This window comes from Lissotriton vulgaris, chromosome 1_1 (genome assembly GCF_964263255.1).
Source record: "Lissotriton vulgaris chromosome 1_1, aLisVul1.2, whole genome shotgun sequence".
Classification (NCBI taxonomy): domain Eukaryota; kingdom Metazoa; phylum Chordata; class Amphibia; order Caudata; family Salamandridae; genus Lissotriton; species Lissotriton vulgaris.
The window spans coordinates 330,219,761-330,239,022 of record NC_141685.1 but is presented as its reverse complement, the minus strand read 5'-3'; the positions used below and the strand labels follow the sequence as shown (position 1 = coordinate 330,239,022).

The 19,262-nt window shown below is 47.0% G+C and overlaps 1 protein-coding gene across 1 annotated transcript in view; it reads left to right on the top strand.

Annotated features, from left to right (window-relative positions):
• Positions 1-19,262, top strand: part of LOC147747134 (cytochrome P450 4B1-like) — a 244,526-nt gene that overhangs the window by 194,227 nt on the left and 31,037 nt on the right. The window contains exon 11 of the mRNA XM_086952391.1: positions 8,548-8,630. Coding sequence (XP_086808517.1) covers positions 8,548-8,630 — 83 coding nt within the window. The remainder of the gene's footprint in view (positions 1-8,547; positions 8,631-19,262) is intronic.

The following is a 19,262-nucleotide window of genomic DNA, read 5'->3' as shown; positions in this document are numbered from 1 at the left end:
ATGTACACTAGTATCAGAGGAGACCACCTAGGCACCCCTTGTCCCCCTACAGTGATTCTGGAGTAGTCCTAGATGTACACTAGTATCAGAGGAGACCACCTAGGCACCCCTTGTCCCCCTACAGTGATCCTGGAGTAGTCCTAGATGTACACTAGTATCAGAGGAGACCACCTAGGCACCCCTTGTCCCCCTACAGTGATTCTGGAGTAGTCCTAGATGTACACTAGTATCAGAGAAGACCACTGAGGCACCCCTTGTCTCCCTACAGGGATCCTGGAGTAGTCCTAGAGGTACACTAGTATCAGAGTAGACAACCTAGGCACCCCTTGTCTCCCTACAGTGATCCTGGAGTAGTCCTAGATGTACACTAGTATCAGAGTAGACAACCTAGGCACCCCTTGTCTCCTTATAGGGATCCTGGAGTAGTCCTAGATGTACACTAGTATCAGAGGAGGCCACCTAGGCACCCCTTGACTCCCTACAGTGATTCTGGAGTAGCCCTAGATGTACACTAGTATCAGAGGAGACCACCTAGGCTCCCCTTGACTCCCTGCAGTGATTCTGGAGTAGTCCTAGAGGTATACTAGTATCAGAGAAGACCACTGAGGCACCCCTTGTCTCCCTACAGTGATCCTGGAGTAGTCCTAGATGTACACTAGTATCAGAGAAGACCACCTAGGCACCTCTTGTCTTCCTACAGTGATTCTGGAGTAGTCCTAGATGTACACTAGTATCAGAGAAGACCACCTAGGCACCCCTTGACTCCTTACAGTGATTCTGGAGTAGTCCTAGATGTACACTAGTATCAGAGAAGACCACTGAGGCACCCCTTGTCTCGCTACAGTGATCCTGGAGTAGTCCGAGATGCACACTAGTATCAGAGAAGACCACCTAGGCACCCCTTGACTCCCTACAGTGATTCTGGAGTGGTCCTAGAGGTATACTAGTATTAGAGAAGACCACCTAGGCACCCCTTGTCCCCCTATAGTGATCCTGGAGTAGTCCTAGATGTACACTAGTATCAGAGAAGACCACCTAGGCACCCCTTGTCTCCCTACAGTGATTCTGGAGTAGTCCTAGAGGTACACTAGTATCAGAGTAGACAACCGAGGCACCCCTTGTCTCCCTACAGTGATCCTGGAGTAGTCCTAGATGTACACTAGTATCAGAGGAGGCCACCTAGGCACCCCTTGTCTCCCTACAGGGATCCTGGAGTAGTCCTAGAGGTACACTAGTATAAGAGGAGACCACCTAGGCACCCCTTGTCTCCCTACAGGGATCCTGGAGTAGTCCTAGAGGTACACTAGTATCAGAGGAGACCACCTAGGCACCCCTTGTCTCCCTACAGTGATTCTGGAGTAGTCCTAGATGTACACTAGTATCAGAGAAGACTACCGAGGCAACCCTTGTCTCCCTACAGTGATCCTGGGGTGGTCCTAGATGTACACTAGTATCAGAGAAGACCACCTAGGCACCCCTTTTCTCCCTACAGGAATCCTGGAGTAGTCCTAGATGTACACTAGTATCAGAGGAGGCCACCTAGGCACCCCTTGTCTCCCTACAGGGATCCTGGAGTAGTCCTAGAGGTACACTAGTATCAGAGGAGACCACTGAGGCACCCCTTGGCTCCCTACAGTGATCCTGGAGTAGTCCTAGATGTAAACTAGTATCAGAGGAGACCACCTAGGCACCCCTTGTCTCCCTACAGTGATCCTGGAGTAGCCCTAGATGTACACTAGTATCAGAGGAGACCACTGAGGCACCCCTTGTCTCCCTACAGTGATCCTGGAGTAGTCCTAGATGTACACTAGTATCAGAGGAGACTACAGAGGCACCCCTTGTCTCCCTACAGTGATCCTGGGGTAGTCCTAGATGTACACTAGTGTCAGAGAAGACCACCTAGGCACCCCTTTTCTCCCTACAGGGATCCTGGAGTAGTCCTAGATGTACACTAGTATCAGAGGAGGCCACCTAGGCACCCCTTGTCTCCCTACAAGGATCCTGGAGTAGTCCTAGAGGTACACTAGTATCATAGGAGACCACTGAGGCACCCCTTGTCTCACTACAGTGATCCTGGAGTAGTCCTAGATGTAAACTAGCATCAGAGGAGACCACCTAGGCACCCCTTGTCTCCCTGTAGTGATTCTGCAGTAGTCCTAGAGGTACACTAGTATCAGAGTAGACAACCTAGGCACCCCTTGTCTCCCTACAGTGATCCTGGAGTAGTCCTAGATGTACATTAGTATCAGAGGAGACCACCTAGGCACCCCTTGTCCCCCTACAGTGATCCTGGAGTAGTCCTAGATGTACACTAGTATCAGAGGAGACCACCTAGGCACCCCTTGTCCCCCTACAGTGATTCTGGAGTAGTCCTAGATGTACACTAGTATCAGAGGAGACCACCTAGGCACCCCTTGTCCCCCTACAGTGATCCTGGAGTAGTCCTAGATGTACACTAGTATCAGAGGAGACCACCTAGGCACCCCTTGTCCCCCTACAGTGATTCTGGAGTAGTCCTAGATGTACACTAGTATCAGAGAAGACCACCGAGGCACCCCTTGTCTCCCTACAGGGATCCTGGAGTAGTCCTAGAGGTACACTAGTATCAGAGTAGACAACCTAGGCACCCCTTGTCTCCCTACAGTGATCCTGGAGTAGTCCTAGATGTACACTAGTATCAGAGTAGACAACCTAGGCACCCCTTGTCTCCTTATAGGGATCCTGGAGTAGTCCTAGATGTACACTAGTATCAGAGGAGGCCACCTAGGCACCCCTTGACTCCCTACAGTGATTCTGGAGTAGCCCTAGATGTACACTAGTATCAGAGGAGACCACCTAGGCTCCCCTTGACTCCCTGCAGTGATTCTGGAGTAGTCCTAGAGGTATACTAGTATCAGAGAAGACCACTGAGGCACCCCTTGTCTCCCTACAGTGATCCTGGAGTAGTCCTAGATGTACACTAGTATCAGAGAAGACCACCTAGGCACCTCTTGTCTTCCTACAGTGATTCTGGAGTAGTCCTAGATGTACACTAGTATCAGAGAAGACCACCTAGGCACCCCTTGACTCCTTACAGTGATTCTGGAGTAGTCCTAGATGTACACTAGTATCAGAGAAGACCACTGAGGCACCCCTTGTCTCGCTACAGTGATCCTGGAGTAGTCCGAGATGCACACTAGTATCAGAGAAGACCACCTAGGCACCCCTTGACTCCCTACAGTGATTCTGGAGTGGTCCTAGAGGTATACTAGTATTAGAGAAGACCACCTAGGCACCCCTTGTCCCCCTATAGTGATCCTGGAGTAGTCCTAGATGTACACTAGTATCAGAGAAGACCACCTAGGCACCCCTTGTCTCCCTACAGTGATTCTGGAGTAGTCCTAGAGGTACACTAGTATCAGAGTAGACAACCGAGGCACCCCTTGTCTCCCTACAGTGATCCTGGAGTAGTCCTAGATGTACACTAGTATCAGAGGAGGCCACCTAGGCACCCCTTGTCTCCCTACAGGGATCCTGGAGTAGTCCTAGAGGTACACTAGTATAAGAGGAGACCACCTAGGCACCCCTTGTCTCCCTACAGGGATCCTGGAGTAGTCCTAGAGGTACACTAGTATCAGAGGAGACCACCTAGGCACCCCTTGTCTCCCTACAGTGATTCTGGAGTAGTCCTAGATGTACACTAGTATCAGAGAAGACTACCGAGGCAACCCTTGTCTCCCTACAGTGATCCTGGGGTGGTCCTAGATGTACACTAGTATCAGAGAAGACCACCTAGGCACCCCTTTTCTCCCTACAGGGATCCTGGAGTAGTCCTAGATGTACACTAGTATCAGAGGAGGCCACCTAGGCACCCCTTGTCTCCCTACAGGGATCCTGGAGTAGTCCTAGAGGTACACTAGTATCAGAGGAGACCACTGAGGCACCCCTTGGCTCCCTACAGTGATCCTGGAGTAGTCCTAGATGTAAACTAGTATCAGAGGAGACCACCTAGGCACCCCTTGTCTCCCTACAGTGATCCTGGAGTAGCCCTAGATGTACACTAGTATCAGAGGAGACCACTGAGGCACCCCTTGTCTCCCTACAGTGATCCTGGAGTAGTCCTAGATGTACACTAGTATCAGAGGAGACCACCTAGGCACCCCTTGTCTCCCTACAGTGATCCTGGAGTAGCCCTAGATGTACACTAGTATCAGAGGAGACCACCTAGGCACCCCTTGTCCCCCTACAGTGATCCTGGAGTAGTCCTAGATGTACACTAGTATAGGAGGAGACCACCTAGGCACCCCTTGTCTCCCTACAGTGATCCTGGAGTAGCCCTAGATGTACACTAGTATCAGAGGAGACCACCTAGGCACCCCTTTTCTCCCTACAGTGATCCTGGAGTAGTCCTAGAGGTACACTAGTATCAGAGAAGACCACCTAGGCACCCCTTGTCTCCCTACAGCGATCCTGGAGTAGTCCTAGATGTACACTAGTATCAGAGAAGACCACTGAGGCACCCTTTGTCTCCCTACAGGAATCCTGGAGTAGTCCTAGAGGTACACTAGTATCAGAGGAGACCACCTAGGCACCCCTTGTCCCCCTACAGTGATCCTGGAGTAGTCCTAGATGTACACTAGTATAGGAGGAGACCACCTAGGCACCCCTTGTCTCCCTACAGGGATCCTGGAGTAGTCCTAGATGTACACTAGTATCAGAGAAGACAACCTAGGCACCCCTTGTCTCCCTACAGTGATCCTGGAGTAGTCCTAGATGTACACTAGTATCAGAGGAGGCCACCTAGGCACCCCTTGTCTCCCTACAGGGATCCTGGAGTAGTCCTTGACGTACACTAGAATCAGAGAAGACCACTGAGGCACCCTTTGTCTCCCTACAGGAATCCTGGAGTAGTCCTAGAGGTACACTAGTATCAGAGAAGACCACTGAGGCACCCCTGGTCTCCCTACAGGGATCCTGGAGTAGTTCTAGATGTACCCTAGTATCGGAGAAGACCACAGAGGCACCCTTTGTCTCCCTACAGGGATCCTGGAGTAGTCCTAGAGGTACACTAGTATCAGAAGAGACCACCTAGGCACCCCTTGTCTCCCTACAGTGATTCTGGAGTACTCCTAGATGTACACTAGTATCAGAGGAGACCACCAAGGCACCCATTGTCTCCCTACAGTGATCCTGGAGTAGTCCTAGATGTACACTGGTATCAGAGAAGACCACCAAGGCACCCCTTGTCTCCCTACAGTGATTCTGGAGTAGTCCTAGATGTACACTAGAATCAGAGTAGACAACCTAGGCACCCCTTGTCTCCCTACAGTGATCCTGGAGTAGTCCTAGATGTACACTAGCATCAGAGGAGACCACCTAGGCACCCCTTGACTCCCTACAGTGATCCTGGAGTAGTCCTAGATGTACACTAGTATCAGAGAAGACCACCAAGGCACCCCTTGTCTCCCTACAGTGATCCTGGAGTAGTCCTAGATGTGCACTAGTATCAGAGGAGACCGCCTAGGCACCCCTTGTCCCCCTACAGTGATTCTGGAGTAGTCCTAGAGGTACACTAGTATAAGAGGAGAACACCTAGGCACCCCTTGTCCCCCTACAGTGATCCTGGAGTAGTCCTAGATGTACACTAGTATCAGAGGAGACCACCTAGGCACCCCTTGTCCCCCTACAGTGATTCTGGAGTAGTCCTACATGTACACTAGTATCAGAGAAGACCACCGAGGCACCCCTTGTCTCCCTACAGGGATCCTGGAGTAGTCCTAGAGGTACACTAGTATCAGAGTAGACAACCTAGGCACCCCTTGTCTCCCTACAGTGATCCTGGAGTAGTCCTAGATGTACACTAGTATCAGAGTAGACAACCTAGGCACCCCTTGTCTCCTTATAGGGATCCTGGAGTAGTCCTAGATGTACACTAGTATCAGAGGAGGCCACCTAGACACCCCTTGACTCCCTACAGTTATTCTGGAGTAGCCCTAGATGTACACTAGTATCAGAGGAGACCACCTAGGCTCCCCTTGACTCCCTACAGTGATTCTGGAGTAGTCCTAGAGGTATACTAGTATCAGAGAAGACCACTGAGGCACCCCTTGTCTCCCTACAGTGATCCTGGAGTAGTCCTAGATGTACACTAGTATCAGAGAAGACCACCTAGGCACCTCTTGTCTTCCTACAGTGATTCTGGAGTAGTCCTAGATGTACACTAGTATCAGAGAAGACCACCTAGGCACCCCTTGACTCCTTACAGTGATTCTGGAGTAGTCATAGATGTACACTAGTATCAGAGAAGACCACTGAGGCACCCCTTGTCTCGCTACAGTGATCCTGGAGTAGTCCGAGATGCACACTAGTATCAGAGAAGACCACCTAGGCACCCCTTGACTCCCTACAGTGATTCTGGAGTGGTCCTAGAGGTATACTAGTATTAGAGAAGACCACCTAGGCACCCCTTGTCCCCCTATAGTGATCCTGGAGTAGTCCTAGATGTACACTAGTATCAGAGAAGACCACCTAGGCACCCCTTGTCTCCCTGTAGTGATTCTGCAGTAGTTCTAGAGGTACACTAGTATCAGAGTAGACAACCTAGGCACCCCTTGTCTCCCTACAGTGATCCTGGAGTAGTCCTAGATGTACATTAGTATCAGAGGAGACCACCTAGGCACCCCTTGTCCCCCTACAGTGATCCTGGAGTAGTCCTAGATGTACACTAGTATCAGAGGAGACCACCTAGGCACCCCTTGTCCCCCTACAGTGATCCTGGAGTAGTCATAGATGTACACTAGTATCAGAGGAGGCCACCTAGGCACCCCTCGTCTCCCTACAGTGATCCTGGAGTAGTCCTAGATGTACACTAGTATAAGAGGAGACCACCTAGGCACCCCTTGTCTCCCTACAGTGATCCTGGAGTAGTCATAGATGTACACTAGTATCAGAGGAGACCACCTAGGCACCCCTTGTCTCCCTACAGTGATCCTGGGGTAGTCCTAGATGTACACTGGTATCAGAGGAGACCACCAAGGCACCCCTTATCTCCCTACAGTGATCCTGGAGTAGTCCTAGATGTACACTAGTATCAGAGAAGACCACCAAGGCACCCCTTGTCTCCCTACAGTGATTCTGGAGTAGTCCTAGATGTACACTAGTATCAGAGGAGACCACCAAGGCACCCCTTATCTCCCTACAGTGATCCTGGACTCCCTACAGTGATCCTGGAGTAGTCCTAGGTGTAAACTAGTATAAGAGGAGACCACCTAGGCACCCCTTGTCTCCCTACAGTGATCCTGGAGTAGTCCTAGATGTACACTAGTATCAGAGGAGGCCACCTAGGCACCCCTTGACTCCCTACAGTGATCCTGGAGTAGTCCTAGATGTACACTAGTATCAGAGTAGACAACCTAGGCACCCCTTGTCCCCCTACAGTGATCCTGGAGTAGTCCTAGATGTACACTAGTATCAGAGGAGGCCACCTAGGCACCCCTTGACTCCCTACAGTGATCCTGGAGTAGCCCTAGATGTACACTAGTATTAGAGGAGACCACCTAGGCACCCCTTGTCTCCCTACAGTGATCCTGGAGTAGTCCTAGAGGTGCACTAGTATCAGTGGAGGCCACCTAGGCACCCCTTGTCTCCTTACAGTGATCCTGGAGTAGTCCTAGAGGTACACTGGTAATTAGATGGGGCACCCAGGGACCCCTTAAGTCACTACATTGATTCTAGTGCAGTCCTGAATGTACACTGATACTAGGGAGGGTACCTGTTTTCCCCTGGTCTTTCTACATTGATTCTGGAGGAATCCTATTGGTACACTGATATCAGAGTACACCCACACATGCCCTCTCCTATTTTCCTATCACTATGACTAATTGAGAATAAGCACACTCTATTCCCTAGAATCGTATGGTACCCAGTAGTACTTTTCGGAGTGCTCCTCTCTATAAAGAATTTGTGAAGAACAAAGAGTGACTGAAAATCTCTCAGTAGTGGGTGACAGATGGATTACTGGGGCACCTGGCTGTATTCTCAGTACATTCCTTCAAGAGTTTCTCTGTGATGCCACATGAGCTATTACTTCGCTCTTGCTGCCTTGAATAGTAGAATGTTGTTTGAAGGAACCTATATTACGGGCTGGTCAGTGACTCATCCAGTCTCAATCCAAGACATGAGCTCTGCTTACTAATCAATCCATTTGCCTCCTGTCAATCACTGCCTGAAAGGCATCTGATAAAAGGAAACAAACAGAAGCAATAGCAGGCACAGACATGTGGGGCAAGAAGGAGACATCCATACTTTGCAGAAAATCTTTTTGTGCTCTATTCATGCAGGTAAGATAAAATGCATATTCAAAAGTCGGTTGAAACATCATGTTAAAGTTTAGCACATGGCATGCCCTTGATTCCCAGAATAAGCATTTTAGTTAATGTATATCCTAATGTTATCATATGCTACCTATGCTATATTATCTCATGCTCTTTTGTTATTTGAGTAGCAGTTGCCTCCAATCTTTAAGTGCTCCCATACCATTTACCTTTGGTTTTCTATAATATTTTTCAGGTGTTTGACCCCTTTCGGTTTGCTCCTGAGAACTCCTCTGACCGTCACTCTCATGCGTTTGTGCCGTTTGCTGCTGGATCAAGGTACATAATCCCTTTTAAAATTCTTCTAGTGCTCTTGAGTCTGGAAATATTTATTTGTTAAGGTAACACTATCTTACAGAAAGGTTACCTCTCTTATCGTTTGGCTTTAGCAGCCAACCATCTACGTGTCTTCTGTTCCTTAGGTTACCTTGAAATCAGTACCTCGCTCCCTGGCTTCAGTTTTACATTCAGCAGATACTTAACTGCAACATTCATGTTTTCACAGGAGATGGGATCTGTGGGCCCGATTCACAGAATGAACTTAAGTCTCAATCCTAAACTTACTACTATTTTGGTATTCACAGAATGCACTTACTAATTTTGGCATTCACAGAATGAACTTACTACTTTTGGTATTCACAGAAGTTAGGATTTTGTCTTAAATTTGTCTTAAGACAAAATTAAGACTGACTTAAGACAAACTTAAGACAAAATCCTAACTTCTGTGAATACCAAAAGTAGTAAGTTCATTCTGTGAATGCCAAAAGTAGTAAGTGCATTCTGTGAATACCAAAATAGTAGTAAGTTTAGGATTGAGTCTTAAATTCATTCTGTGAATCGGACCCACTGTGTGGAGTCACAGTACTGTTATAGAACCAAAGGGGCCAAGAAGTCACTCTGCAATGGATGGGTTATGAGAATGAAGGAAGAGAAGTATAAAGCAGGTGCCCCTACACAGGGAAAAGCTTCCTTTTTAGGATGAAGATTGGCAGTTATGATGTAACCTATGTTTGTGGGATTATAGGTATATTCAATACAACCACAGAATAGCTTCCGCCTGAAATCCAAATAATACCCAGTGTGCATCAGATAAGAAACGCTCCTATTTAAGTTGCTTTGAGTGGTTAACTTGGCTGCATGTGAACCTGAAGGACGACCTGTACCATCCGGATGCTACAAAGAACAGTGTGATACACTGTATTAGAACCTGCATTTAGGTCCATTAGTACTAAGAGGCATGCAGACATTGACCTAAGTATGAATACAGCAATATTTGTGGGTAACAAGAATCAATCAATCAGGGGGTTTATAAAGCGCGCTACTCACCCGTTTGGGTCTCAAGGCGCGGGGGGATCAGCTCTGGATCAGTCCAAGAGCCAGGTCTTGAGGTCCTTCCTGAACGTTTGCAGGGTCGGGGAGCGTCTGGTGTTCACTGGGAGCTCGTTCAAGGTCTTGGCTGTGATGTAGGAGAAAGCTCTCCCGCCTGTTCTGTTTCTTCGGATGCGAGGGACCTCTGCCAGGGCGAGGTTGGTGGAGCGGAGATTCCTCTTGGGTACGTGGAAGGAGACTCTCTCATTGAGGTACTTGGGTCCGATGTTGTTGAGGGATTTGAAGGTGTGGATGAGGAGCTTGAAAGTGACCCTCTTCTCTATGGGTAGCCAGTGGTTATGAGCGCGTGGGTGATGGTCCTTCTGCAATCGGGGGGATCCATTTGAAGGTTTTACGGAGGATATGCAGGCAGTTGAAACTGGTGGAAGCAACGGCGTTGATCTGGCGGTTCATGGAGAGGGAGGAGTTGAGGATGATGCCGAGGTTTTGTGCGTGGTCTGTAGGGGTGGGTGGCTTTCTGAAGGCGGAGGGCCACAAGGTGTTGTCCCAGGCGGAGGTGTAGAGGCCGAGGATGAGGACCTCGGTTTTCTCTGAGTTGAGCGTCTTTCATCCAAGCTGCGACGTCCTTCATTCCTTCGTGGAAACATAGTCTGGTGTCTTTGGGGTTCTTTGTGAGCGAGAGGATGAGCTGGGTGTCGTTGGCATAGGATACTATGCTGAGGCCATGCTGTCTGATGATGGCGGCGAGGGGGGCCATGTAGAAGTTGAAAAGTGTTGGGCTGAGCGATGATCCTTGTGGTACTCTGCAGTTGATGTCAGTGGGTTCGGAGAGTAAGGGAGGGAGTCGGATCCTCTAGGTTCTGCCGGAGAGGAAGGATTGGATCAAGTCGAAGGCAGCTCCTTGTATCCCCACGGTGTGAAGTCTTGCTACGAGCGTGCGATGTGAGACAGTGTCGAAGACTGCGGAGAGGTCTAGGAGAATGAGGGCCACGGTGTATCCCTGGTCGAGTAGTATGCAGATGTTTTCCGTGGCAGCGAGGACGGTCTCAGTGCTGTGGTTGCTGCGGAATCCAGATTGTGAGGCATCAAGGATGGAGTTCTCTTCGATTAAGGCTGCCAGCCCGGCGTTTACGAGTCTCTTAGTGACTTTGGCTGCAAGGGGCGGAAAGAGATGGGCCGGTAGCTTTTCAGGTCCGTTGGGTCGGCCGTTGGCTTCTTGAGGAGGGGTTTAACTTCCACCCACCTCCAATCGTCTGGGAAGAGACCGGATCTGAAGGAGGCGTTGATGGTCCGTCCTAGTTTGGGTGCGATGGCGGCTGCAGCCCTGTGGAATATTTGCCGTGGGCAGTGGTCCGTTGGGGCCCCTGCTTGGGTTTTCTTCATGGTCGCGGTGATGTGTTCGATGGTGTCAGGATTCCAGGTTGTGACGGTTGGCTTATCTGCGGTGGCGGAGAGGGGGCTGGTGTCCGGCGTCTGTTCGCTGAAGTTGTCGTAGAGGGCCTTGATCTTCAGATGGAAGTAGGAGCTGAGTTTGTCGCAAAGTTCCAGGCAAGGTGTGACTTGTGTGACTTTGTTGGGGGGTTTGGTGAACTGCTATATGACTTTTAACAGTTCCTTGGAGTTGGCCAGGTTGTTCTGCACTTTGTTTTGAATGCAAAACAGCAAGTTTTTTAAAACATCTCGGTCGGGAGTTTGGAGGCAAGGTTTGTGGTATTAACATCATTCACACTAAGAAAATGACCCCCTAATGAAAACTATCACACAGAAGAAATAATAAAAGAATTGTTTTCCTGGACTTTGTTGGGGCCAGGTGCCCGGGAGAACGGGAGCCGGTATGCTCTGGGAGGAGGACTGCACCTCCCAGCACCATTTGCAGTCCCGCCAGCCACCACCAGCGCCGCCACTGCCGCAAGCACCGGGAGATGCAGTTAAAAGTCACCAGGGGCTTCCGCAGCGCATGAAGCTCTCTCACCCAGCTGTTTTCCTGGACTTTGTTGTGGCCAGGTGCCCGGGAGAACGGGAGCCGGTATGCTCTGGGAGGAGGACTACACCTCCCAGCACCACTTGCGGTCCCACCAGCCACCACCACCACCAACGCCGCCACTGCTGCAACGCCGGGAGGCACCATTAAAAGTCACCAGGGGCTCCGGGAGCATGGGACGTGCACGGGCGTGCCTGGGAAAAGCCAAGGGAGGGGCGTCTATCTGCCCCATCAGAAGACGGAAGCGGCTGGTGTGGGCCATCCCTCTAACATCAGCACCACCACCAGTCACAATGGGTAAGAGGAAACAACCATGTTCACAGGAGCAGGGGCAAGACAGGGTGAAGGTCCCCAGGAACTCTGCATCTATTATATCTTACTTGACCTCGGTGGTGGGGCCCTTGAACAAGGAAATTCAAAACGTGGAGGTTGAATTGGGGTTAAATCCAATCACTGTTGGGCCCATAGCTTTACCCAATCATACTCCCAAAATTCCAGTGCCTATTGAACCCAAGGTACTAATAATTAAGCAGAGTGAAGAGGGAGGAAATTCCCCAGAAAATGATATACTGCCAAAGGCTGCAGGGGGAGACTGTAACCTGGAGATACCTGAAGAGCACTTATCACCACTAAAGACCCACTCGATCCATCAAGGGAAAAAGACTGGGAGAAAAAGGCCAAACAAACCTGGTCATGTCACTGTAAGTGCAGAAACGGCCCGGTTCATGCTGAAGATCTGGCACAAGAAGCCCCAGTATCCGTTAGGACCACTCTGGAGGAGCACTTAAAGACACGACTGGAACCCATTTGAATGAACACTGGGAAAGATATAACCGAACAAACTTGTAAGGGGTAATAAGTTAAAATTTGAGCACTGGGATTGTCAGCTGGGGGGCACAAACTTGTAATAGCGAGAGGGGGAATTCTAGTCATTTAAGTCAAACCTCAACAAGGAATTAGAGTGGGCCTACTGCTACAACTAAGATAGACGTAACTATGGGGCGATATGTAGGGGCTAGTACCAATAATAATAAAAATGTTGTTCAAATCCCCATGCCCAACCAAGAGCGTTTGCCTGAGATTAGGGATAGCTGTGAACAAACAGTTAACACTGAGCCCATTAGTGATATACTTAACCTGCCCCCAGAAGCTGAGTAGTCCCCCCACTCAGAAAGAATTGTCCTGAAGCAACTATGGAGTTACTCCGAAAAACTAAATATTGGTGTGTCCAGCAATTCAAGGATGTTGTCAAGGTTTCACCGCATATTATAATGGTCAGACGTGTAGGGAGGGTTAGTCATAGACCTAAATAGGGCACAGATGACTGTGTTGTGATTAACTTTGATAGGGCAGATATAGCGGGCAGTTATTTAAGGGAGGTACTAGTGGGATCCCCTTGTTTTTTCTACCCACCAACAAGGGGGTTTCATTCATTCAGAGGTCACCCATAAGGGTTTCACCCTGCTGAGACTAATCGGGGCAGTTCTGTCCCCCCTCACTCAAGCACAAGGAAGGAGAATCACTCTACGATCCCAAAGGAGAATCTAGCAAGTGCTACTCAATTGTCACCCAGACGCTTAGAAAGAATGGATGATGGGAAAGGGCTAGTATGCCAAAATAGATTCTTCCCATTATCACTCTTAGACAAGAATGACTGACTGGAGCAGCCAAATTACCACCAGGCCAAGACTGAGGAATATATTATAGAGCAGGGGCTAGACAAAACAGATTTTAAAGACTGTAAGATTATCAGTTGGAACCATGCAGGCCTAAGAAATAAAAAGGATGACCCTAGGTGGCTTGACCTATTAAAATTATGATATAGAGAGCTTACAGGAGACCAGGGATTTGTAAAATAATTTTTGGTTGGATGGTTTTAAAACATATAGTACTCCTGCACCTCCCTCTACGACTGGTAGACCCAAAAGGGGCTTATTAATCTTATTCTCACTTGAAATGGCAGGTGCAAATAGGATGGTTGGAGGTGGGGTCCCATCATCTTCTAATACTTGAGTCTGTTGCTCCCAATTCAACGAAAACGTTGTTTGTTAATTTTTTACAATTCTGCCAAAAGTAGCTTTTTAAATGAACATTCATGTAATCTGAAATATTTTTTAGAGGAGTATTGTCTTAAGCAAACCACTTCTTTCTCAATCGTACTAATGGGTGATTTTAATGTGTGCCCTTGTGAGATGAGTTGTCAACTAGAGGATCCTTTAGGCCTAGGTAACTCTCTGATTCCTCATTTTGAGCACACACAATGTGGGGTTTGTTTGGAGGAGCTTTTGGCCTTGGTAGACCTTTCTGAACCAAGTTATGTCGATTTTAATGACAGGGATCCCACTTTTAAAGGAGGAGGGAAGGATACTATTATAGATGTTATATTTATATCTTCTATCTTGTTTTCCCACATAGTTTTTTTTAATTAATGCTAGGTGGGCCTACTACAGTGATCATAACCCAGTTATTCATGCCTTGAATAGAGGATGCGGCCTAAAGGGGAATTTGGAAAACCTGGGTAGTGACAACTATGTGAAAGTAGCTGACCAGGCACGTAGGCTAAAGTGGACAAAGGTAATCCCGGACCTTTTTTTTTAAAAGAACTCTGTGTGAAGGTGGAGGATAAGCTAGAAACCTGCCTTGATGACTTGAGTGAGGGGGCAGAGGTACTTAAAGCCTTTGAAGGAATTTGTGCTCAGGCAGCATCTGACCTCACCATAGCAACTAGTTATAGGAAACAAACTGGTAAAGGGTGGTTTGACACCAATTGCTCTAGGGCTGATGCAAATTAATTGCCGTCTTAAACACAGTCCCATGCGATAGAGATCAAATAGCTATTTTAAGGAAGCAGTACAAGCTGGCACTGGCTGTGCGTAAACAGGAAATAAAGGAGGAGGCTTGGGAGGATCTTTTATCAGTGGAGGTTTTAAAAAATAGTTCCAGGTTTTGGGCTATTGTTAATAAACCTTTTTTTCTAGGCACAGAGAATACCCCTCTGGATAGCAATATTACTGATACCCAGTGGCTCTCTCACTTTGAATCTATATATGAGGCCTCCCCGATAATGGTTTCCTCTGGTAGCCGCGAGTACCGCAGGGATTCTCAAAGAATTGTTTTTAACAAAGGTGAAGTACAACGGACCATAATGCAAATGACCAGTAATTAGGCTCCTGGCCCTGACGGAATTCCGGCGGACCTTTATAAACAATACCCAGCCTTCTGGGTCAAACTTTTGACAAATGTTTTTAATGTAACTAGTCACCAGGGTTTCCCATCCTCTTGGTCACTATCTACGATTATCCCAGTTTAAAAAAAAAGGTAGAGAGGGGACCCACGGTTACAGGCCAATATCATCAATTGACTCCACAGTAAAAGTTTTAGGGAGAGATATTTTAACCAAGCTAATGAACTGGCTGAGTGAGAACGAGATTTTAACTCATTTTCAATATGGTTTTAGTAGAGGAAGGAGCACCTTGGATCAATGTCTTAATCTACGTCTACTTGCAGGAAAATATAAAAAGGCCAAATCGGGGTCACTGCATTTGGCCTTTATGGACCTCACTTTGGCCTTTGACTTGGTCAATAGGTTGAAGTTGTGGTTGATCCTGCTGGATATGGGAAATGTTCCAAGTCTGGTTCACCTCATGGCAGACCTGCACAGGAAGTCAAGAAGGCAAATGTACAAGGCACTCTAACACTGATAGAGGTGTCCAACAGGGATGCATTTTAGCGCTACTACTATTCACCTTATATATTAATAATTTAGAGAAGTCTCTTGAAACGGCGAGAAGGGAAATCCTGCGAATAGGGGACATGGGGGTTCCTGTGCTCCTTTACTCGGACAACGCTGTCCTATTGGCCCGTACAGCCTTAGGGCTGCAGAGGATATTGGACTCATTTGGGGCCTACATGAAATCATTGGATCTTGTAGTTAATATATCAAAATCTCAAACAATGTCAATGGGGCAAAAAAACAAAAAATGTAAATCTTTTTATTGTGAAGGTGTTGAGCTGACCAGGTTTGCCTCCTTTACCTATATGGGTGTCTTATTTGATGAGAAGGGAACATGGGCCCCGCAACAGTTAGTCAAAATTAGTCTGATGGCGAGATCAACTGCTGCCCTTCATGGCTTTGCCCAATGGTTGGGGGCCAGACCAATGGAAGCCATGCTTAATATTTATATGTCCAAATGCATGTCTATCGCCTTGTATGGCTCAGCTCTATGGGATTACAAGATCGGAGAGGGGGCATAGATAGTTGAAAACAAATGTTTATTCTCCCTCTTGTCTGTTCCTCAGTCTACCGCAATGTTTATAATACATCAAGAGGTTGTGGCGGGTTATGTGACAGATTTGTTGAGATTAGCCCTGGTAATCTGTTGGTTATAGACATTGATTAATCCTGAACTAAAACCTTAATCATCAGATTATTAGGGATTGTGTGGCCCTGGAGAAAGCTAATAGCATCCTGTGACTGTATTTTGTAAAGAATATTTGAAGTGAATTAGGGCGGCCAGATTTATTTATTTTTCCTGATCAAATAAGAAAAGAAGATGTAACAAGGGTTAGAATACAATTCTTGAACCTGAGGGCGGCTGAGCGGGAATAGACAGAGCTAAAGAAATCTACAGTAAAAGCCTATTTCTTGCTAAAAACCACAACTATGATTGAATCATATTTGAAAATTGTCAGGAAGCACTATCATCATCAGCTTTTAACAAGGTTTCGTTTTAATTGAATCCATAACCTCTTGGGTAATTTGCAAGGCTGAACTAGCGTTAGTGATTTAGGTCCCTGCACATGTGATAATTTCTCAAAGCAAGACACTGAGGGCCCGATGTAGGTAAATCCCATTTACCGAATTTGAAATACCGAATTTTACCGATTCGGTATTTCAAAATCGGGAAATGGGATGTAGGTCCCAACATCTGGAATCGTTACCGATTCCTTACAAATTCGGTATTTACCGATTCGGTAAATACCGAATCGGTATTTGCTATTGAATCCTATGGGCCTTTGAAGCCCATAGGATTAAAGTCAAATACCGGATCGGTATTTACCGAATCGGTAAATACCGAATTTGGCAAGGGTGCAGGGGGTGTCACTTTGACACCCTCCCGCACCCCCAAAACGGGCATGTGTGCAATGTGGCACACAGACATGCCCTAAGGGCACGTCTGTCTGTCACATGGCACATGTGTACATGCACAGATGTGCATGTACACAGGAATCGGTATTTTACCATGGATTTGTATTCCATGGTAAAATACCGATTCTGTAAGCCATGTGCTGATGGAACATTGGCTACCTACATAGCATTTTCGGTAATTTTACCGAATCGTTCTCATTACCGAATCAGTAAATATTACCGATTCGGTAAATTTACCGATTCGGTAATCATAACGATTCGGTAAAATTACCGAAAATGTGCCCCTACATCTCGATAGCCCTTTACCGATCGGAAACGGCCGAAAATCGGTATTTTCGGCCGATTCCGATCGGTAAAGGGCTACCTACATCGGGCCCTATGCATGTTATAATGTTCTGTGAACGTTATAGTGCCATTCTAAGGAGATTTTTAGTTCCAAATATCTACAGTTGCTGAATGACGCAAGGGAAATAGTTGCCGCCGTTCGACTCAGAAAAAAGATTTACAGTACATTAAACCTCTAATGAGTGACTTTTAGGTTAGCAGCAATCATTGTATTTGCATTGTTAAACGTATGTTGTATCGGTAGCCTGAATTTTTACATGAAATACAATTTGATTTTATATTATTATGTACTTTTTAAGTCTCTCATATAAGCTGAGTATTCGGATTTTAAATATTTTTATGGTATTGTTTATTGTGAAATATGTGTTGTACTTTTATAGTTTTTATTAACTGAATAAAGTGGTTTGACTGACTGACTGTCCCTTATGAGGGTCTGTTTGGTGTCTCTTATGCGCTGGTGGTATTCCTTCTGGGCGCTCCTGTGGTTGTTCCGTGCTTCCGTGTTTTTCTGGGTTCGCCAGTTTTTTTCTAGGTGTCTGAAGGAGTGCTTGGCTTCTTGAAGTTCTGTGGTGAAGCAGGCGGCCTTCAGAGGGCGTTGTTTGGCTGGGTGGCGGAGGGGTGCGAGAATACTTCTCGGTGCCATGTTCTCAGTGCACTGGTACCCTACCAGTGTGGTAATTGTAATACATTTTGTTATCCCAAGTATGTTAGGCTGTTGTAGTCTATACAGGTTTCATGTATATTACTATGGAAATGAGCCTTCTTAGGGGCCCACCGATGCAGGGGTTCACCCTTATCTGTCCACTGGTTCTTAAACCAACAAAGAAGAGATTGGCATGGAAGCTGTAATATCAAAGAAATACGTTTATTAACTTCTCATGAGTAGGACTACGTCAATACAGTACGCTCAGGCCACTGTAGGAGGTAGTCCATAGAATACAGAGGCCAAGGGCCTTATATACCCAGTTTACAGCTGAGTAAGCATGGAGACTCAAAGAGGAGGTACAGGCATATACATGAATAGTTATTGACTAACATGGGCATACAAATATGTCTTGGTCAGCAAAGTGGGAGGGAAAACATTACTGCTTACTGAGACAGCCTGACAGTTATAGTCTAAGACAGGTGTATTCTAGCAGCTACTGGCCTTTCTGAACATGCGCAGTGCTCTGGCTCATTACTGAAAGAGTTAACTATAGTTGATGACGCAAGCTAAATAAAATGGATGCCACTAACAAAATGGCTTCAGCTTATGCTAACGGTAATTTGTCCGATTTCCACAGATGACCCTTTTAGCATTAGCTGAAGACATCCGCTATGAATTACTAGAAGCATGTAAGTTATCATGCACATCTATCCTCAAAAATTCATCATTATCCTGATCCATTGCTCGGTGGGCGTTTACATTTTGAACAATTCGTTTAACTGGTGAGGTACAAGTAGAAATACATAGGGAACAAAGAATTGGGTCACATTAAATACAGAGGCAGCAGGAAAAAAGGATCGCAACAAATCTACATAGGGTTGATAATAACTTCCAGACCCAGAAGGAAAACAGTGTCCAAAGCCTACAAGTCCAAATCCTTGTCCCTGAGTTCTGGAAACAATGTTTTTGTTTTAAGTGACCAGTAGGACCAAACGGGGCCATGGGAACTAGGAGTAGCAGGCTACTCCTCCTCAAACATGGGACGACCAAAGGGGTATTGTTGATAAAAAGTACTTGGAGAATAGGAGCCGATGTACAACCAGCCAGAGGGGAGTCTTCTCCCTGTGTCTGTCTGAGCCTCACAGGCAGGCTCCTATCATTCATCAAATGTTCACTTCACCCACGGTGAAGCTGCACAACTTGCAACCCAGGAAAAACAATCATGGCCCAAGCTGAAGAAAACCATTTTCTTTCAGGATAGGGCAATCACCTTCTAGGTCAAATAACCTCAACTATCCTGTCCAGTGTCTCAGGCAGTGCACCAGTATTCTTCACTCTAATCTAACAGGCACCAGAGGCACCTCACCTGTACCCTGAACTCAAGTCCTGAACTATTGTGTAAAACTGCAGACACTGCTAAAATTATTTTCTTTCAATAGGAACAACCATGTTTTGCCCTTT